At 37.3% G+C, this 19,900-nt stretch overlaps 1 protein-coding gene across 2 annotated transcripts; it reads right to left on the minus strand.

Annotated features, from left to right (window-relative positions):
• Positions 1-1,912: 1,912 nt before the first annotated feature.
• LOC113728223 (uncharacterized) lies at positions 1,913-19,675 on the minus strand. Of its 2 annotated transcripts, none has more exons than XR_003458000.2 (18): positions 17,608-19,675; positions 16,906-17,217; positions 16,582-16,806; positions 16,351-16,471; positions 16,122-16,279; positions 15,361-15,994; positions 14,324-14,388; positions 14,104-14,205; positions 13,742-13,884; positions 13,531-13,586; positions 6,230-6,885; positions 5,946-6,136; positions 5,475-5,784; positions 4,930-5,193; positions 4,742-4,795; positions 3,918-4,242; positions 2,397-2,807; positions 1,913-2,311 (listed from the first exon to the last, which is right to left on the minus strand). XR_003458000.2 is itself a non-coding variant. In XM_027252786.2 (18 exons), exons 1-18 carry the CDS (start codon positions 19,486-19,488, stop codon positions 2,051-2,053), a joined length of 6,225 nt encoding a protein of 2,074 aa, XP_027108587.2. In that variant the 5' UTR covers positions 19,489-19,635; the 3' UTR covers positions 1,913-2,050. The 2 variants fall into 2 exon arrangements, 1 of the variants encoding a protein (XP_027108587.2); XM_027252786.2 differs by having other exon boundaries at positions 4,742-4,851; positions 17,608-19,635.
• Between the last annotated feature and the right edge of the window lie 225 nt (positions 19,676-19,900).

Below are 19,900 nucleotides of genomic sequence, written 5' to 3' on the forward strand. Positions count from 1 at the left end.
AAAAAAATCACTACACTTTTTATATATGTATGTATGTATGTATGTATGCATGTAGGTATGTATATATATATGGATTAACTTTTTATGCAGTAACAGTATAGTGATTTTTTTTACACTAACAATTTTAAATATATGCCACATATGCATGATTTAAATCTCAAATTTGAATTCATGTTATGTAGCATGATCTAAATCTGCTAATATTAAAAAAAATTATACATTGACAATATATTAAAAATTTATATATATATAGATATTTTATGCACTGACAATGTATGTGCTATCACCATTAGATATATGACAACTAATTTATTTTAAATTTAAAATCTAAATTTTACATATGTGACATCTCTCTAATCGTGATAGTGTATGTACTGTTAGTCTATATAAGTTTAATTTATATATATATATATATATATATATATATATATATATATATATATGAATTTTGGGTAGAGTTTGATTTGGATTTGGATTTGGGTATAAGTCATAAAAAATCAAACTTTATCCAAACTCATAACTTTCTTACAGGATTTGGATTTGAATTTGACAAATAAAACTCAAACCTCACTCAAGTGTATTGGATTGGATTTGGGTAAAATTCCACCTATTGACATGCCTCACTACAAGTAAGCCAACTGTGCAAATAGCCATCAAAACGAAGATGCTACAAATACTACCGCTAAACTACTAGCCTCAGGCCACCCCCAGTCATCTGGAATTACCACGAATTAGAGTCCTTTGTGTGTACTAAATCCACGGTTATCAAAATTCTGATCCTATTCAAAATCATCTAAATCTCTTTCCTAAAAGGATAAAATCATCTAACTCCATTCCAATGTTAATTGAACTGCTATTATTTCTAAAATGTTAGACTATTAAAAATCGGTATATATTCTATTAACTAAAAATAGAACTATAGCACCTTTTTGTAAAATGTATATAGAAAATTAATTAGAAAAAATTTAAAATAATGGTGCAGCACTTTTTTAGGATCTGGGTTATATGAGACTAGATAAATAAGTAGTTGGAAAAATTTTTTTTAAAAAAAGAGAGATTAAAAAAATGAATTCATGATGCAACTAAAAAAAAAAAACCACTATCCAAACAAATGAAATAAAGGGATAATTTCAAAACCTCTCTTGATGTTGTGGACAATTTCATTGAGCACCCAAAACAGATCAGTAATTACGCTACTCGCCACCCCTCCCCTTTCACAAGTCACAACCCATTATCCCCTTGAGTCAGTTTAATCCCTTTCCTATCTCCATCTCAATCAAGACTGTTGAGATTATTATTGTCGTCCGAAAGTATGTGACGAGCACTTGTACCTTTCACCAAAAGAATAATAATAATAATAAGAAGAAGAAAAAGAGGAGGGATAACTGACGCCGGGACAACAAATTTTGTTACCATGAAATTCTGCTGTGAAAGATTAATTGAGCGGATTCATAAAATTTTTTCGCCAACGGCCTTATTTGGGTGAGTTTTGGTACTCCAAAAAGTTAAGCATAATTTTTCAACTTTGAAAAGAATTAACAGCAATAGTCAAAAACCTTGAGGGAATTTTTTCAAAATACTGTAAAAAAGTTTTATTTCGCAATTTCTACAGGGTCCGTCTGATGCTCCTACCACGTCCTACATACAATTCGATCTCGAGACCTTGCCAACAATTCTGTGTAAAATTCAAAATTAAAAAATTGAATAGCCCCACAAAATGGTTTTATTTGCATCATGATTGTGTTTTTTCCAAAAAAAATTTCCAAACATCCTCATGCTACATATTTTTGGGACATGTTTTTTTTTTTTTCCTCCCGTTCTATGCATGAAAAAAGAATAAAAGTTACTCCATATTATGGACACGGTTGAAGGCATTTAAAAAATAAAAGGGTAATAAACACTGTGCAAAAGGTTTTCTCAAGCTGGATCGATCATTAAATGCCGGATTTACGTGCTGGATTGACAAACATTGAACGCTTACCCGTCCTCTTTCCCTACAGACAACTTTGTGGAGCTTCAAAATTGAACATCAAGAACTGAACATCGACGATCAAGATTTTAATGGTAACTTGCCAAAAATATTGGATCTCAGGGGAAACCTAACAGACGACCCTTTCACTTTTACGTCTCCAAGTTGCTTACTCCTTGATTTTTCTGCACTAGCTGATCCCCTGCTGCTTTCTTCAGTCATTAGATCATTTCCTTTCTTCACCTTTTCATGGTAAACAGCTGGTGGAGCAAGCCTCAGCTGAGGCATATTCTCTATTTGGCTTGATCTCTGGTCTTTATGAAGATTGTTCAAGAGCTCAAACTGGATCAACCAAAAACCAATGTGTAAATCAATGTGTCAATCAAGCAATAGGGTTGCAATATTAAAAATGCAAAATCAGATTTACCCTAGAAATTGGGTGGGAACCATAGGAATTCTCTGACACATCATTATCTGGTGCATGAAGAACACTTGTGCCGGGTACTTTATGCGATCTTGATAAAGCTTTGCTCACCAACTCATTCGCGACAACCACAGATTTGCTTCTTGATCTCTGAGCTTTCTTCCCAGCCACACAAATGGGACATCCAGCTGATGAGCCCCAAACTGAAGTCTCATTTTCCTGGAGTACACAGTGGACATGCATTGCATGGCCACAACTGAAAACTTGGATGCTGGAGCTGTGGGATCTTTTTGTAAGGAGTCCATTGCATACACAACATGTTAGTCCCCGAGGGGCAAAACCATGGGAAGCACCCTTCTTAAGTAAGCTCATGGTGTAGTAGGTATCGTCCTCAATCAAGGATTTGGCAGTGTCCTGACATGACATCAGAAAAAGTCACTAAATGCGTAAAATGCTAGAGTAATTTATTCAAAAATCACTCTCAAAAAAAGAAAGCATCAAAAGTCTAATATCACATAATAAACTCGTGAATTCAAGTCAAGCTAATCACAGCTAGAAGTTCCCATATGAGATGTTTTACTGGCTTTTAATATAGTAACTCCGGACAGTTCAACCAAGTCAATTTTTTAATAAAAAGTAAAGAGCTTAACAAATAACAACAAAGAAGATGGAGCTTTCATGCACAAGTCAAGCAGAATTCAGATATAGTCCTCAATGGAGAAAATAATTAGAATTCTGTAGTGTCAAGAGATCCTTCACATTTTGATGAACTTTTGCTGCTTTACACTTTTATACCACTGCTCCCTCTGTTTTCCTCTTCTGTTACACCCAATCTTTAGTTATTTCACCATCCCTTTTACTGTTTAATTCTTTCTGACAACGTATGTGTGTTGGTGGTTATTTGGCCAGCGAGTCAATGCACAACAGTAAATTAGTGCAAGCATCCACACATTAAAAAGGAAGAAAATTTTGTAGCTCCTTAACCAGACAAGCCACTAGAAGACTCTCTGTCATCATCATAGATTGAGATTTGAAACATCTTAAAACTTTCTGCATCCAGCCGTATAGACTGGAAACAGGTGTTACCATATCCTTCAGGACAACCTATGGTCACAAGTATCTTGGATCCATTTTCAAATAAATCAATATTCTTCCAAGTACTTAAACCCCAACTCTGGCAAGAATTCACAAGATATAATAGCCTTTCTTTGTGGCAAACTAATGCACAAGGGTTCCGGCCTCCAGACATTGCATTGTAAAAATGAACATAAAAAATTAACACTTTTTCGTTCTTTCACAGATGTCAACTATGTGAATATATGTTGAAGCATAAAGCCTGACTCAAACTTTAACAATTCACTTTCTACACCACAGTCCTAAATAGTTTTGCATCGGGAAAACTTGAAAAGATATGTTGACAGAATGTTCAAGGGGTCAGTGCAGGGAAGCATAGTAACCATGAAGAACAAATGAACTAACATCAAATCAATGATTTACAAAACAAAAATTAGACTGCAGACTAACCAGAATTCTTCTTTCAAAATCATATGTTCCAAGCATGCCCAATATGGTAGGTTTAAAGTCACCAAATTCCTGGCTGCCATTATCTGAAAGAAGCTTCAACATGATTGTTGGGAGGTGAACATACCCAATCATTCCTTCGACTATCTCTCTAATAAATAAAGAGAGCAGTTTCTTCAAAATGTATGCATTTTTGTGAGACTTTGAGATCTTCCATTTTATTATGCAGTCATCTTCATGATCTTGCTTAACTTCTAGAACTTCCATGTCTTGCTGATGTATAGATCTTGTTTTGCTGCTACATGAATCCATTAGAGGCAAACAAAACCTACATTGAAAGTATAAAATAATGAAATACAATAATGCCATGCCAACTTATCTTGGTAATGGACAAGTAACAATTGCAGGTATATTCTCAGATATGTCAGTTCCACTAGCAGCCATGAGGAAACATATAAAACCAAAAAAATAAACACACGTGCACACACCCCACATTAAATACTAAAAAAATGAGTCAGAGAAAGTGTCTGTGTGTGTGTGTGAGAGAGAGAGAGAGAGAGAGTTAAGGAGTTGATATAGAAACAGGTGCATGCCTCTATGTATGGTTGTGTTACTTATGACCTGTACCAATATTACCCCAGACCATTCAACAAACGGCGTCAAGGTCTGGTTTCATTTCAGCCCACAACCTAACTAAAAACCATACCAACTGCCTAACTCAGCCCTTTTAACTGTTCTAGTTTTTAGAATAACAACTGAAAAACTAAACTGATAATAGCTAATTAGAAGTGACAAAAGAAGTGTAAAAATATAAATGGAAGTCTTACGAGTCAAGCAACTGAAACCACAGGTACTCAGACTCATGAGGATCCAAACGCGGACTGTTCCGTTGGCATAGTCCAATACAAGAGTGCAGAATGTCAAGTATGTCATTGACCTATAATGTTGAAGCATTATATAAGAACATAAGTATGCTCCTGTCACCAAGAGCAAAGAAGTTAAGGAGACGACAAACCTCCTCCTCCTTTAAAATTGAATTGAAGTGCTTAGGACGAGAATCAGATGGGCCAATAGAAGCTTCAAGCACAATAAATTTTTCATTGAGGCCAGAAAGAATGAGCATAAGAGCACTTCCAACATCACCAACCCTTTCCAGCAAGAAGGAAGCTGCATCTACAATTCCATATTCCTGACAGAGGCGTAAACAGTTCTCTACTCTATAGCTTTCAAAGGTCTCCAAGAACTTTCGAACTGATTCCCGCTCATAGCGACACAACAGCTGCAAAAGACATGGTGACAACTATAACTAAACCATAGATACACAAGATTAACTAAGCCATAAACTTTTAAATGGAGAAAAATAAATTATAAGTTGTTAACATGATAACCCAGAGCTTGCTTGTTCAACTGCACAACAATAAACATACAAGTCCATTGAGCATATGCGACAGCAGCTTGCCACACGCATGATACTTGATGTTAAGGAAATAGTGAATATGACATGATTAATAATACATCCCTCCTTTTAAGAACTTCATCCACAGTTCAAGATATACTCACCTCAAGATACTGTTCTGTCACTTCATCTGTCAGCTGAATTGGCTTAGTGCGGAGCAATTTTGGGAAATCATTCAATTCTTCAAGGAACGTCTTAATTCTATCTGACTGATGCTTTGCCATCCTTCCACTCGGAAAATGTAAACTACCATCTTTTCTTAAGCAAGAAAATTTGAGATTTCCAGTTGTGTGAACCTCAACAAGTGTCTTCAAATAAAGAAAAAGGCTCTCTGGGTGAGAGTGTAACTGAGAAAACAAAATTTCCTGACTTTGTCCATGGAAATGGACAACCACCAGAAAGAAAGTTCCTTCTCTGCAGAAATAAGATAAAAAGAAATGCCAAATTGACCAAATGATGTAGGTTTCTATAAATAACAAACTATGCACACAAAAAGATAAAACGTGAACTTCAAGGCTTCATAACAAATTTTACTTTTGAGATCCACAAAACCATCAGAGTTTGTGCAAAATTACCTGTCTAATTTGACCAGATCACCAATCCTTGAAAAGACTGCTGCTTGGAAGGCTTCTGAATCAGTCTCACTCAGTCGCCGCAACATATCATGGATAAAAGAAAGAGCATGAATGGATTCATCTACAGCTTTTATATAACTATCCAATGCAGCAACATACTGACATCTGTTTGAATGAATTAAGCCGCAGACCTGAACAAGGTGATAAAAACTTTACAATCGACTCATTCGATATCCATGGATTTGCCTAACAATGGACATTATTTTCATCAGCATGTGAAATACCTGGTGAAACTGACATCTTTCACACAAATGCAACAGGTATGGAGCATCCCACTCTGTGTCAGGTACAACCTCTAAAAGTGTAAGCAATTGCTTCTCTCTTCTTTTGTGGATCTCAATATTCTGCCTAGAGACACTAGGTGAAAAGCTAATTTCTGATGTCAAATACTCCAAAATTTGACTTAAAATATCTCTAGACACCTTCGCTCTTTCACAGGCAACATAATAAGTAACAAACTCAATTATGTGGCCTGCATCTTTCTTTGAAGGCCAAGTCTCCAATGAACTACCATCGTCACTGCTAGTAGAACAGCCCCTTTGGAAGTAGCTTGCTTCAAGGATAAGAGACAGAACATCTACTAATTTCTGGACCAAATTTTGACTTTCATCCCCCAAGTCCTTCACTCCCACATTTGAACTGGTCAAGTCGTGACAGAGATTGTTAAATGCTAGATTTTGTTCCTCTAAAAATGCACAATTCAAAACATCTAAAGTGGCTTCAGTATCCAAATCTAACAGGTGACACAGATTTGGGAATGGCTTATCAGACATCGAGTTTGTAAGTGCCTGTGGATTTGGGATACTAGAATCCTCTAATAGAAATGCCAGAATGTCTTTTCTTATAGATAATAGCCGTGTAGGAGAAAGTGTCCCATGTCCTGCAAAATAGAGATAACTTGAGTCACTATAATTCCTAGTACAGTCCTTGGCTTTAAATTTCAGAAGTGATAAGATCAAGTATAAATTGAAATAGCTGCCTATTGCACATAGGAATAAATTACTTTCAACTTTTAAATTAACAGTATTGTTATTCCGCCCGTAAGTCTAAGCATCTTACCTCTCCAGAAACATCCAAACTAATTCATTGAGAGAAAGGCACAATTTAAGAGAAATCCTAGTGCAAGACAATAAGCACTCTAAAGAAATCCGATTGTATCACATCGTGCAAAAAGAAAGGTCTTAATCTTCTGAAGAGCTCAATGCTGTCGCATTATCCACAACACATATATCCGTTTTACAGCTTCAAAATTCCGATTTACAGGCATTTTAATATGGTAAGACAAGAGAAAATGTGATATGAAATACAAAAGATGCTGCCATTTGAATATTAAATAACTTTGATGCAGCCCAGTTCCACTTGTTATGAAAATATCTATTTGAGGGAAGTGCTACGATACTTAAAATTAGGAAAATATAAGAATCCTATGCAAGATTAGTCACCTCGCTTATTCGAAATCTGAAGAAAGAAACTACTCAATTTTATCAATTTGGTTGTAGCTAATTTTGGTGCTCGTATTTTGAGGATCCTGCCAAGCTAGGAGGGCATTAAAAGCCTTGGCTGGATAGTGGTTATTTGCAAGGACCAAATATTTGAAGCCAAATTTTCTCACCACTGCATGACACTAAACTTGTCTCCACTATATTTTCTTTTAATGGCTCTTGTTAATAACTCGCTGCAAAAATTTTCACTGCACATGAGCTTACTGGTTTACTCAATTTCTTCTCTGAAGAGAAATTTTCAGAGAATGTTGCAATCATGTTACTTCTCCAGGAATTCAAGCCAGTTTATACTCTCTTAACATGTTCAAGCAGTTGACCAGCTAAAATCAATCCGGGCCAATTGTACATTTGCCCCTTACATTTGGACTGTGGACCAATTTGGTCCCTCAAGTTTCCTGAAAAATCACATTTGTGACCTTTACTTTATTTTAAAAAAGGAAATTTCATGAAAGTTGACTGTTGAAAATCTAGAATATCTTTTTCTATGTATATCCCATGATTTCTGCTCTATTTTAGGATAGAATAATTTACTCCTAATGTAATTTAGGATAGAATAAATTAGCTCCTAATTTTTAGGAAATTACAGATTTCATGGAATTGACAAAAGTCAAATTCCATTTGTATAAATGTTGTACAGAGTCTAGAACAAAAGATATGACAGAACAATTCAGTTTTTCTTTTTGTTCATGGTATCAGAGCTTTTGCTCTTGGGACCTCTTCTTGTCAGCCTTCATTGCTGAGTGCTTTCCTCTTTTCAAGTCTTTATTGCCAAGTGCAATTTCCAGCCTTCATTGCTGATTTTTTTTTTCATTAGGCCTTCATTGCCAATTTTTCTTTGAAACCTCCAACATGTCTGAAACTGAAACATCAGAAATCCACTCCAATACCAAATCAGAAGAGACCTCAAATATTCCACAAACAGGGGATTTGCAGAGTATCCAGGCAGCCTACAGGCTCAACGGAAAAAACTATTTGAAGTGGTCACAATTTGTTCAAACATTTCTCAAAGGAAAGGGCAAAATCAGCCACTTGCTTGGAACTAGACCGAAAAAGGGAGATCCTAAATTCGCTGCTTGGGATGAAGAGGATTCTATGGTCATGTCATGGCTGTGGAACTCCATGTTACCTGAAATAAGCGATACTTGCATGTTCCTACCAACAGCTCAAGATATATGGACTACTATTCGACAGACCTATTCAAAGGCAGGAGATGCTGCCCTAATCTATGAGATCAAAACAAAGATCTCAGCCACTAAACAGGGCAACCTTTCTGTTACTCAATATGCCAATCTTCTGCAAAATCTATGGCAGGAACTGGACCAATATTGGTGTGTTCAGATGTTGTGTAGTGAAGATGCAGCCACCTTGAAAAACTTTATCGAAAAGGATAGAGTTTATGACTTCCTTGCAGGTCTGAATGTGGAATTTGATCAGGTCAGAGTCCAGATATTGGGGAAGGAAAGATTATCATCTCTGAATGAGACAATATCATTGATTTGAGCTAAAGAGAATAGGCGAGAAGTCATGTTAGAGCCTAAAACATTAGAAGGCTCGGCAATGATTTCTACAAAGTCAAATAAAGATACAATTTGGTGCACGTACTGCAAAAAATCACGCCATACGCGAGATGATTGCTTCAAACTCCATGGGAAGGAACAAGTCCTTAGTCGTAAAGGAGGATTCAAAGGGGGAAAAGCCCACTTAACTGCTGGAGAAGACCAAACACAAGAAAAATCCAACCAGGCTGGTATGGGAGAATTCAAGAAAGAAGAAATCGAAAAGCTAAGAAACCTCCTAAATTCCCTTGAAAAGTCCTCTAGTACGTGTTCATTGGCTCAATCAGGTAAGTACCTTACCTCTTATGCTTTAAGTGCCTCAAGCATGTCTTCTCTAGGCTCTTGGGTCATCGACTCAGGAGCTACTGACCATATGACTCACAGCCCAATCAGATTTAAAACATACAATCCATGTCCTGGAAATAGAAAAATTATTGTTGCGGATGGATCTCCTATAACTGTTGCAGGCCAAGGGACAGTAAATCTATCAAATTCTTTGTCCCTAAATAATGTGTTGCATGTCCCAAAATTGTCCTCCAATCTCATATCCATCCATCAAATTACCAAAGATTTGAACTGTAAAGTAATTTTCTATTCTACTCACTGTGTTTTTCAGGATTTGGTTACCGGGAGGACAATTGGACTTGCTAAGGTGAATGATGGGCTTTATTACCTTGAGGAGATGAGTGGCAACAAGAAGAACAAAAATCAGTTATCCCTCACCTGCTCCTCAAATAATAAATCTAAAATTTGGCTTCATCATTTCCGTCTTGGTCATCCATCTTTTATTTTACTTAAAAGCATGTTTCCTTCACTTTTCAAGAATGAAGATGTTAGTAGTTTTCATTGTGATACATGTGAAATTGCTAAACATCATAGACTATCATTTCCATTGAGTAATACAAGATCTACTAGACCTTTCTCTTTGATACATACTGATATTTGGGGGCCTTGTAGAATTTCTAGTATTTCTGGAGCAAAATGGTTTGTCACATTCATTGATGATTGTACTAGAACTACTTGGTTATTTCTTATGAAAGAAAAATCAGAAGTAAGCAGTATTTTTCCAATGTTTCATAAAATGATTTGTACACAATTTGGAAGTTTGATTAAAAGAGTAAGATCTGATAATGCAAGAGACTATTTTAATCAAATTCTCTCATCTTTTTTCCAAAAAGAGGGTATAATACATGAGTCATCTTGTGTAGATACACCCCAACAAAATGGGATTGTTGAACGAAAAAATAGACATTTACTCAATGTGACTCGAGCAATTTTGTTTCAACATAAAGTTCCAAAAACTTTTTGGGGAGAGGCTGTTTTAATTGCTGCACATTTGATAAATAGAGTACCTTCAAAAGTACTAAATAATCAAAGTCCCACTGCTGCTCTTTCTGTTTTTTACCCTGATTTTAATGTCTCTTGCACATTGTCACCAAAAGTGTTTGATTGTGTTGCTTTTGTACATGTTCATGCACACCAAAGAGGGAAACTTGATCCAAGAGCTTTAAAATGTATTTTTGTGGGATACTCAAACACAAAGGATATAAGTGTTATCATCCACCTTCAAAAAAATTTTGTACCTCCATGGATGTCACATTTGTTGAAAATGAACCTTACTCTCAAAGTAACAACCCTCATCCCCAGGGGGAGAGTTCTTGGGAAGATAAGGAATTTCTCCTTGATCTTCAGAGTCCTACACTAAACTTAAAGTCTTTCAAGCCTGACCATACACCAAATTCTAAAGGAGAACATACTAGCAGTGAACCTGAACCTGAATTTGAAGTTGAACATGCCAGTAAAGAAATTGAACCTGATCTTGGAGCTGAGGGAAAATCTGGTTTAAATCCAACTACACCACTCAAGGTCTACTCAAGGAAGAAAGTTCATATTTCTGAACCTGTGCAAATCCAAGAATCTGAACCACAATCAGGTACTGAAAATTCTATTCCTTTGTGTGTTCAATCTGACTCTGCTCCTTGTGAATTTAATGATTTAGACCTGCCTATTGCTGTTCGAAAAGGAACATGAGAATGCACTAAGCATCCAATCTCAAATTTCGTGTCTTTCCATAGACTCTCTCCACAACATAAAACTTTCCTTACCACCATTAACTCCATTTCAATCCTACAAACACTATAAGAGGCACTTAGAAATAAGAACTGGTTACATGCTATGAAAGAGGAGATGAATGCCCTAGAGAGAAATAAGACTTGGAAAATTGTAAACCTGCCTAAAGGAAAGAAAACAGTGGGGTGTAAATGGGTGTTTACTTTGAAATATAGAGCTGATGATTCATTAGAAAGGCATAAAGCTCGGTTGGTCGCAAAAGGATATACACAGACATATGGGATAGATTACCAAGAGACCTTTGCACCCGTTGCAAAAATGAATACTGTGCGTGTTCTTTTGTCTTTAGCTGCTAACTTTGGTTGGTGTTTACAGCAATTTGATGTTAAGAATGCGTTCTTACATGGGGATTTAGAAGAAGAGGTGTACATGGAACCTCCACCGGGTTTCAATGAAATGTTTTTTGAAAAGAAAGTGTGCAGGTTAAAGAAAGCTTTATATGGATTAAAACAATCGCCAAGGGCTTGGTTCGGAAGATTTACTAAAGTGATGCTAGCAATGCAATACAAACAAAGTCAAGGAGATCATACTTTGTTCATAAAACATTCAAAAGGAGGTGTTACAGCTCTACTTGTATATGTAGATGACATCATCATCACCGGAAATGATCCAATTGAAAGAGAAACACTCAAAAAGTGCTTAGCAAAGGAGTTTGAAATTAAAGAACTAGGGAGGCTGAAGTATTTTTTAGGCATTGAGGTGGCATACTCAAGTAAAGGCATCTTTGTTTCCCAACAAAAGTATGTCTTAGACTTGCTTAAAGAAACAGGCAATCTTGGATGCAAGGCAGCAAGCACACCCACTGAGCCTAACTTGAGATTGAATGATGAGAAGGATGATAATGCAGTAGATAAGGGAAGATATCAGCGGTTGGTTGGGAAACTGATATACTTGTCCCATACAAGGCCGGACATAGCATTTGCTGTAAGTGTAGTAAGCCAATTTATGCATGATCCAAGAGAGAAACACTTGCAGGCTGTCAATAGAATTCTATCCTACCTCAAAGGGACACCGGGTAGAGGAATTTTGTTCAAGAAAAATGAAGGATTGCTCATAGAGGCATATACTGATGCTGATTATGCAGGTTCTGTTGTAGATCGTAGATCAACTTCAGGATATTGTACATTTCTTGGTGGGAACCTAGTGACATGGAGGAGTAAGAAGCAATCGGTTGTTGCAAGATCAAGTGCTGAAGCAGAGTTTAGAGCTATGGCTCATGGAGTTTGTGAATTGCTATGGCTCAAAATAATACTTGATGATCTTAAAATCAAGTGGGAAGGACCTATGAAACTCTATTGCGACAACAAGTCTGCCATCAACATTGCACACAATCCAGTGCAACATGATCGCACAAAGCACATCGAAGTTGATAGTGGCATGATTTGCACTCCATATGTAGCATCAAATAATCAATTGGCAGATGTCTTAACTAAGGGAATGCCAACTTCCAACTTTGAAGACATTACGTGCAAGATGGGAATGGAAAATATCTATTCACCATCTTGAGGGGGAGTGTTGAAAATCTAGAATATCTTTTTCTATGTATATCCCATGATTTCTGCTCTATTTTAGGATAGAATAATTTACTCCTAATGTATTTTAGGATAGAATAAATTAGCTCCTAATTTTTAGGAAATTACAGATTTCATGGAATTGACAAAAGTCAAATTCCATTTGTATAAATGTTGTACAGAGTCTAGAACAAAAGATATGACAGAACAATTCAGTTTTTCTTTTTGTTCATTGACTAATTAGTAATGTAATGAAACTTGAGAAGATGCAGACAGACACCACCAATCACTCCTGGTGAACCAAAAAAAAAAATTTTTTTTAATAGCAGATTATCTCAGGCAATTTTCTAGCAACTGTCCTAATTTCTATGTCCCAGTTATAGATGTACGAGGAAGCCAGAAGAATTTTGTAGAACATTAGGTAGAAAATGGCACAATAAGTTTTCTCTAAGGTTGAGCATCCATTTTGAAATGCAGTCAGAGTGATTTCCTACATGGATAAGTCAATTTCTGTAAATAACCCTTAACTGATTCAAGATAGGAAGTAATGGACTCAATTTGTTCCTTGTGAAACTTGAGGGAAATGTGAGTTCGTAGGCCAATAACTGGGGACCATAAATGCAACTAGGCAAAAAGAGATCTTGGTTTGCTACATATAATTGAGAAACTCTTATCCTCCTCATTTTGCTTCTCTTGTATATAAGTTCTACAGTTACACATGAAACTCAAAAAATTTGCTTTAGTACTGACCCTATACAGAATAATTTGTAAGATCCTGAGCATCATTTGATTGAACAAAAACTTACAGGTGGAAACTGCAGTTTACCTGGAGGAAAAGCAAAGCCATGGAAGCAGTATTTCAGGTAAACAAGTATCCTGTACCTGTTTCCATTGGTAAAAGATGTGATTGTTTTGAGCTAACAAAAGATTTAGGAGTTACCACAGGAGAAACAAATCGGGACATCTTTGAGTGTTGTCTAATAGAAATTGACGAAAATAAATAGCTTATGGTGCTCATTCACAATAAAACAGATTACCCAAGGACTGAAGCATTTTCCCTCTCGCATTGTTGTAAGACAACCAAGAGCTCCTCCAAAGGAGTCCTGAAATCATCTAGACCTTTGTTAAACAAATATATCAATGCACCATGCAACCTGTGCTCCCTGCACAGACGTACAACCTACAACATAAATTACAGTTCATTAGCAGATGGGAAAAAAGAAACGGACATTAGGGGGGCTAAAAGAGAAAATATCAGAATATTTCTCAGAAATGGCAAAATTTTTTACGGAAAGCAAGAGTACTTTAACATAGCGCAATCAGAAACTGCTACATAAGCATATACCAATCACCAGTTGAACAAAGTAATAACCAATAAAAATTTGCACAATTGAAATACCTGGTTGAAATCCAATGATGAAATATCCATGTGGAGAACACATTGTTCAACTCGCTGCAGCCAACCTTTCATACTATAATGCTCAACTAAAGCTTGCATAATCTACAACCAAAAAATAGGGTCAAATGAGCGGTAGTAACAGGCATGTTGAGAAAACACAAAATAGTAAATGAAACCATTTTTGACACTTAATTGCAGAATACAAAGACATGAGCAGTACCGCAGGTGGCAGACATCCCAGCATGTCTTTCAATATGTAAGGCTCCAAAAGCTCCACAAACGTTTCTGAGGGGAAAAAACTTAACGAAATCATTGACCATAATCTCTTACAGAGATCACCACATCTAACAAGATTTAAGGTTGTGCCCCAAGTTTCTTCAAAACCGGATAATAGATGATACCAACATAGCAACAAACTGCAACAGTGACATATCACTATGGTTTTCATCATAGTACACATTTTAAGATGTAGTGCAAGTCCCCAAAGGAATCCAGGACATTCATTTAAAAATATAACATTCCCTTTTTAGAGAACAGAATAAAAGTATTACTTCATTGACCACCAAACGTATTTCACCACCCAACAAAAAAGACATAATCATACTCAACAGAAAACAATAAAGTAGAATGCAAGACCAAAAAGATTCATGCTCCTTGGTGCTGACTTGTATGAACAGAAAGAGAGTCAAACTATGTATGAACCCCTAGATTTATCCCCGAGGACCATAGAATTTTACCTTCCATTCTGCGCATATTAACTACAATAATATTCCGACACATGAAGTAGCAGACCCTGTAAATACATAGTGCTACGGTAGCAGTGGTCAAGTGGTTAGAAACTAGGCATTCAAAACCTGCTGGTTATGTGTAGTGCAAGAAATTATTCCACAAGAAGAATAAATGCACATATCGTAAGGACTTGCTTGACATGAAAAAACATATAGATGGTGCATGTGTTTTGGTTGAATGGGTGTTTTTAGAGGTCTATTTTGAATTAAAGGTGTATTTTTTTGAGAGATGTATCAGATGAAAAGGTGATTTTCCACCACCCAAACAGAACCTTAGATATTCCTACTTTCCATATACCCTTTTGGAGAAGTTCAACTAGAATAAATTCTATACTATCAACAGATAAATAATAAAAGATAGGAGAAAAAATGTATACCTAAAGAAATTGAATGGAACATTCCAAGCTACTAAAATAATTGCTCTAGCCTTAATTTAGAACGTCCAAAGCACGTCAAAACAGTCAAATACCTTTATGTTTAGCTGCACAAAATTTGGCATAGATTTCATCGAACAGGATATCAGTTCTCTTGATATGTACGCAAAACTCAACAGCAACACCACCAACACGGATATACTGCTCTTCTATTTCAGGATTATCAGAGTCACTGCTACTCTTTGACTCATCCAATTGGTCTGAATTCCCCACTTGGTTCCCAGATGCAACTTTTATATACGAAAACACCTCATCTACGTAGGACAAAAGAAGCTCTGCTAGGTATGGCATAATTGTCTTCTGTACATCATCTAAAGTTCTTGGAAGATCAATAACTCCATGAGCTTGGCCATCATAAATTGTCATAGCCATGTTCAATGCCCCCATCCAGTCACCTGCTCTGTGCAAAACTTCTATACGTTCCTTCCAGGGGAGAAGACGGGAAACAACAAGATGGGAGGTTCCGAGGATATATATGCTGGCGCCCCTTACAGCTACACAGTTATGATGAGCTTTCTCAGGATTCCCATGAATATTGTTAAAGTAGGTATGATATGTAATCATATCATCTCCTCCTGTTCCATTGACAGCAAAGCTTGTGTCATGAATCATATTTCCTTCTTTTGTGAACATCACAAGTCGTCCTATTGATGTGAGAACTACCAGCATCTGCGCAAACATGTGCTACTATTAAGAAATAGATAACATAAGGTACTCAGCCAGCATAAATTTAGGAGTAAATGATATACATACTTATGTTAGAATAACTAATGCAATATCCAGAACAAAAGATAACCTGATCATCTAACCAAGCCACACCCACTGCCGGACAATCCAGAGTCCATTTTGCATATACTTTTAATTCTGACTTCACCAACTTAGCCACCTGAACTTTTCGATCCCAAGCAATTGCAAGCCAGGAACATTTTTCTAATGTTTCAGCAGGTACAGTTTCTGCAACAACACAAATTCTTCGTGAAAAAAAACACTTAAAATGAATATTCAACATATCCTTCCAGACATACCAGTTGAAGAACCGAGCAAATCAGACATGCATCTCCAAGCAGCATAAGGCATTGAACGATCCCCAACACCATCAGGCTTAGGAATTTGAGCATACACTTCCACTGTCGGACTTACTTTTGCCTGCACCAGATGCATGACATCAGAACTGGAAGGAGGATTTTCAAACATGTGTTAACTAACAAACAATACAAAAGGACACAAAATAAGTAAATCCATCAAGAACTTCATACCACCAGAGCGGATTGATGAGTGACAAATATCACCACACCATTTTCAACCAAAGAAGTGGATTTCCAGCCAGAATCTCCTCCAATGACTCCACCCATCATGCTTCCAATAGCACTTGTTGTAACTGAGCTGCTCACTTGGGAAGACATAGACAAGCCTCCAAGGAATTCAGTTGAAAGCAGCGGAGATGCACAAATTACCATGCTAGTTGTTTCATCGAGAAGTTTCTGGTTTGAAGGAAAAAGGGTTTAAATTCTTGGAAAGAGTTAATCTGTCCAGTATTAGCTATTAAAAAGCATGAAGTAATTGAGAATGAAAGGCCTTACGGTTGCTTTGGAATAGGAGATCCGGTTAACCCAAGGAACCACAGAAAAACGAATCAACTTAACAACACCTTTGCTATCCCCACTAACTACATTGAACTGGCGACTAGCTTGAGAATCCTGCCCCAGATATAACATATGCACTACTGGAGCTTTATGCTCATTTATAACTTTAAGTGCTGATGCCCTTTGCACATCCCAAACAGAAAAATGGCCATCCCCATAACCGGCAAAGAGCAAATCTCCCTGCTGGTTGAAGCACATGGAAGTCACAGGAACATAAGATCTTTCCCCTTGTAATCCAAGCATCAACATCTGAACAAATAATGTTTGGACAATTCAGTAAGTAGCACAACTAGATATGGGAACATATGTCAAGGAGACATAAACAGTCAATAAATACCAAGCAAAAGGATATTCTTGGTACTTAAATACTGAGTTTCTCAACAAGGTTGTGCCACTACCTAAAGTCTAAGAACTTTGGAGCCAATAGTTTCATCATTTTCTATCAAAAGTTGCTGTTACTACTCACTTTGTTCTAACAATGAAGAAACGAAACATCCAATCACATCTGGGTTCAGCACAAACATCATTTTGAAGGAAGAAGGCGCTAGCTTTCTTGGAGAAATTCTGAGTTCACTCATGAAAGAAAATCTCATAGACAGAAACTAGTCAAAGCTCAAGAAAATAAGTGTAGAATTAAACCTTTGAGTCCATGTTGTCGGAATGGTAAGGAGAGTATTTGCTTGGGAAGACAAGAATGACTCCTTTAGACATCCCTATAGCAATGTAATTGAGATGAACTGAAAGAACTGATGGAAATCCATGTTCCTGTTTGAAGGCTTGCAAGGAGATGGCCCGAGTAATGGCATTGTTTGAATCAACATCAAAGTAACCCAACACAGTTGATCCCCTCCTAACACCCTCAAGCCTCATGGGTTGGGCAGCAGCACCTTCCTCCCAGTACATGCCTGTAAATGCTTGTTTCTTCTCAAGCTCTTCAGCCAATTCAAGCGGTGTCAAGCAAGGATGGAGTGATTTATTACGTGTCTTTCTTCTACCCTTGTTGCTTTTCCATTGCAAAGCAACATCTTGTACAATATCTGCAACATCGTCATCGGAATTGGTCTCATGTCCTCCGAGACTCAAAACCTCATCTTTAGATTGTGATATTACATTCTCCTGACCATGCATTTCATCTGTCTTAGCAGTAATCTCCTGCTCAAAACATTCTCCTTCATCTGGATCAGCAACAATAGAAGCAATATCCTTGTGGATGACTCTGTTTGTAGAATTAATTCGAGAATCCTCATTATTCTCATCCTCCACCACTGATGAAGATTGTGCTTGAATGGCAACTTCACTAGACGTGGGATTCCTGTTTGCATCCAAATGTTTTTCTTCAGCTTTGGCAGGTAAATGGAACTCAGTTGCAGCAGAAGAAGAAATGGATAAAAGCATAGCCCCAGATGAGTCATCAATTCTTTGTTTATCAACATTTGATACAAGAAAAGAAGTTGCAGCCTCTAGATTGGGAGTCTGATTGGTGGGCAGTATTCCAGCATCCTTGGCCGTCAAATTCTCGTCCTGAACCCTAGAGAAATGCCTGCAGCTGTCCACTTCATCATCAGCCTCTCTCACGCTCAAACCTAGTCCAGCTCCTCCAGCAGTAGATGGAAGGCTATCGCATTCATCATAAACTTCGCCATCAACCTCGTTGGGAACCCAGGAAGCAAGCTCTGAATGAGCGGCAGTAGCAATAGCAGGAGGAGGAGGAGGTGGTGGTGGCGGAGGCGGCGGCGTGGTGGATATGGAGTCGTTTTCCGCAATAGCAATGGAGCAAAGAGCCACAGCACTGGAAGAGGTTCTGGAGGACTTAATGGCAGCGGCGTGGGGAGTTGGAAAAGAACGAGACGCGGCGGCCGCAGCGGCAAGGGCGGCACCGGGCTTGACATTGGATTTGACGGCAGCAAATAGCGAAGGCAGAATAACCGACCGCGAAGAAGCAAATTCAGCCAAATTTATCCTATTATTATTGCTACTGTTAATGCTAGCAGTAAGATTCCTACTAGTCCTAGAAGAAGAAATTATGGAAGTAGTATTCAAGTGGTGGTTGCTATTGGAATCCAAGGAATGCGCAAGAGATAGCCCTTTTATGCTGGGGGTTATTGCAGACAAAGCAGCAACAAGATCGTTGTTGTTGTTGTGATTATTACTACTGCTGTTATTATCATCATAGATAATTGTGCTATTGGAAGAAGAAATGGTGCTAGAATTATTACTCTCACTAAAGTTAGGATCATTAGTTGTTACTAGAGAAGGTTCTTGTTGATGATCTAATCGATGCAGCCGCCGAGAGGAAAGAGCAGTAGCAGCAGAAGTAGATGGAGAAGAAGGGGGAGAGGGTGAACCTGCCGCCGAAGATGAGGATGAAGAAGAAGAATCGTTGAGGAGGAGAATTTCGTCGACTGTACGATGATGATGAGGAACAGAGGAGGAGGGACTTAGGTACTCGTCGGAGTCACCATCATCCGTGCCATTTCCGAGTCCGTGTGATTCAAGGAAAGAGTCCAGCTCCAGCTCCATATCCACACCCAGAAAAAATGATTTTACAAAGACGTAAAAGTCATGCTCGTCATCCTTCTTCACAAATGGCTAGTTTGGGAGTATAGGATACAGAAGAAAAGACGAGAAAACTTAGCTATGAAAGAAAAGAAAATAAGAGAATAGGATGGAAGTTTGGGAGTTTAGGAGTTTAGGAAACAAATAGGATGGTCTTGGATAGGGTTATTGTAACTTTATCCCACTGATGTTTGGTATAGTATCAATTTTCCTTTAACATTATCTTTTAGTTACTTTATTCTCAAGACTAATGATCAAATATTTATTAACTAAAGTAAAAATACATGTTTAGCCCTTATAATTATTATTACTTTATCCCCATAAATTATAGTCTCATCATTCATTTACTTCATAAGGTTATTTTTTTAGCAATTTA

Source organism: Coffea arabica, chromosome 2e (assembly GCF_036785885.1).
Source record: "Coffea arabica cultivar ET-39 chromosome 2e, Coffea Arabica ET-39 HiFi, whole genome shotgun sequence".
NCBI classification, from domain to species: domain Eukaryota; kingdom Viridiplantae; phylum Streptophyta; class Magnoliopsida; order Gentianales; family Rubiaceae; genus Coffea; species Coffea arabica.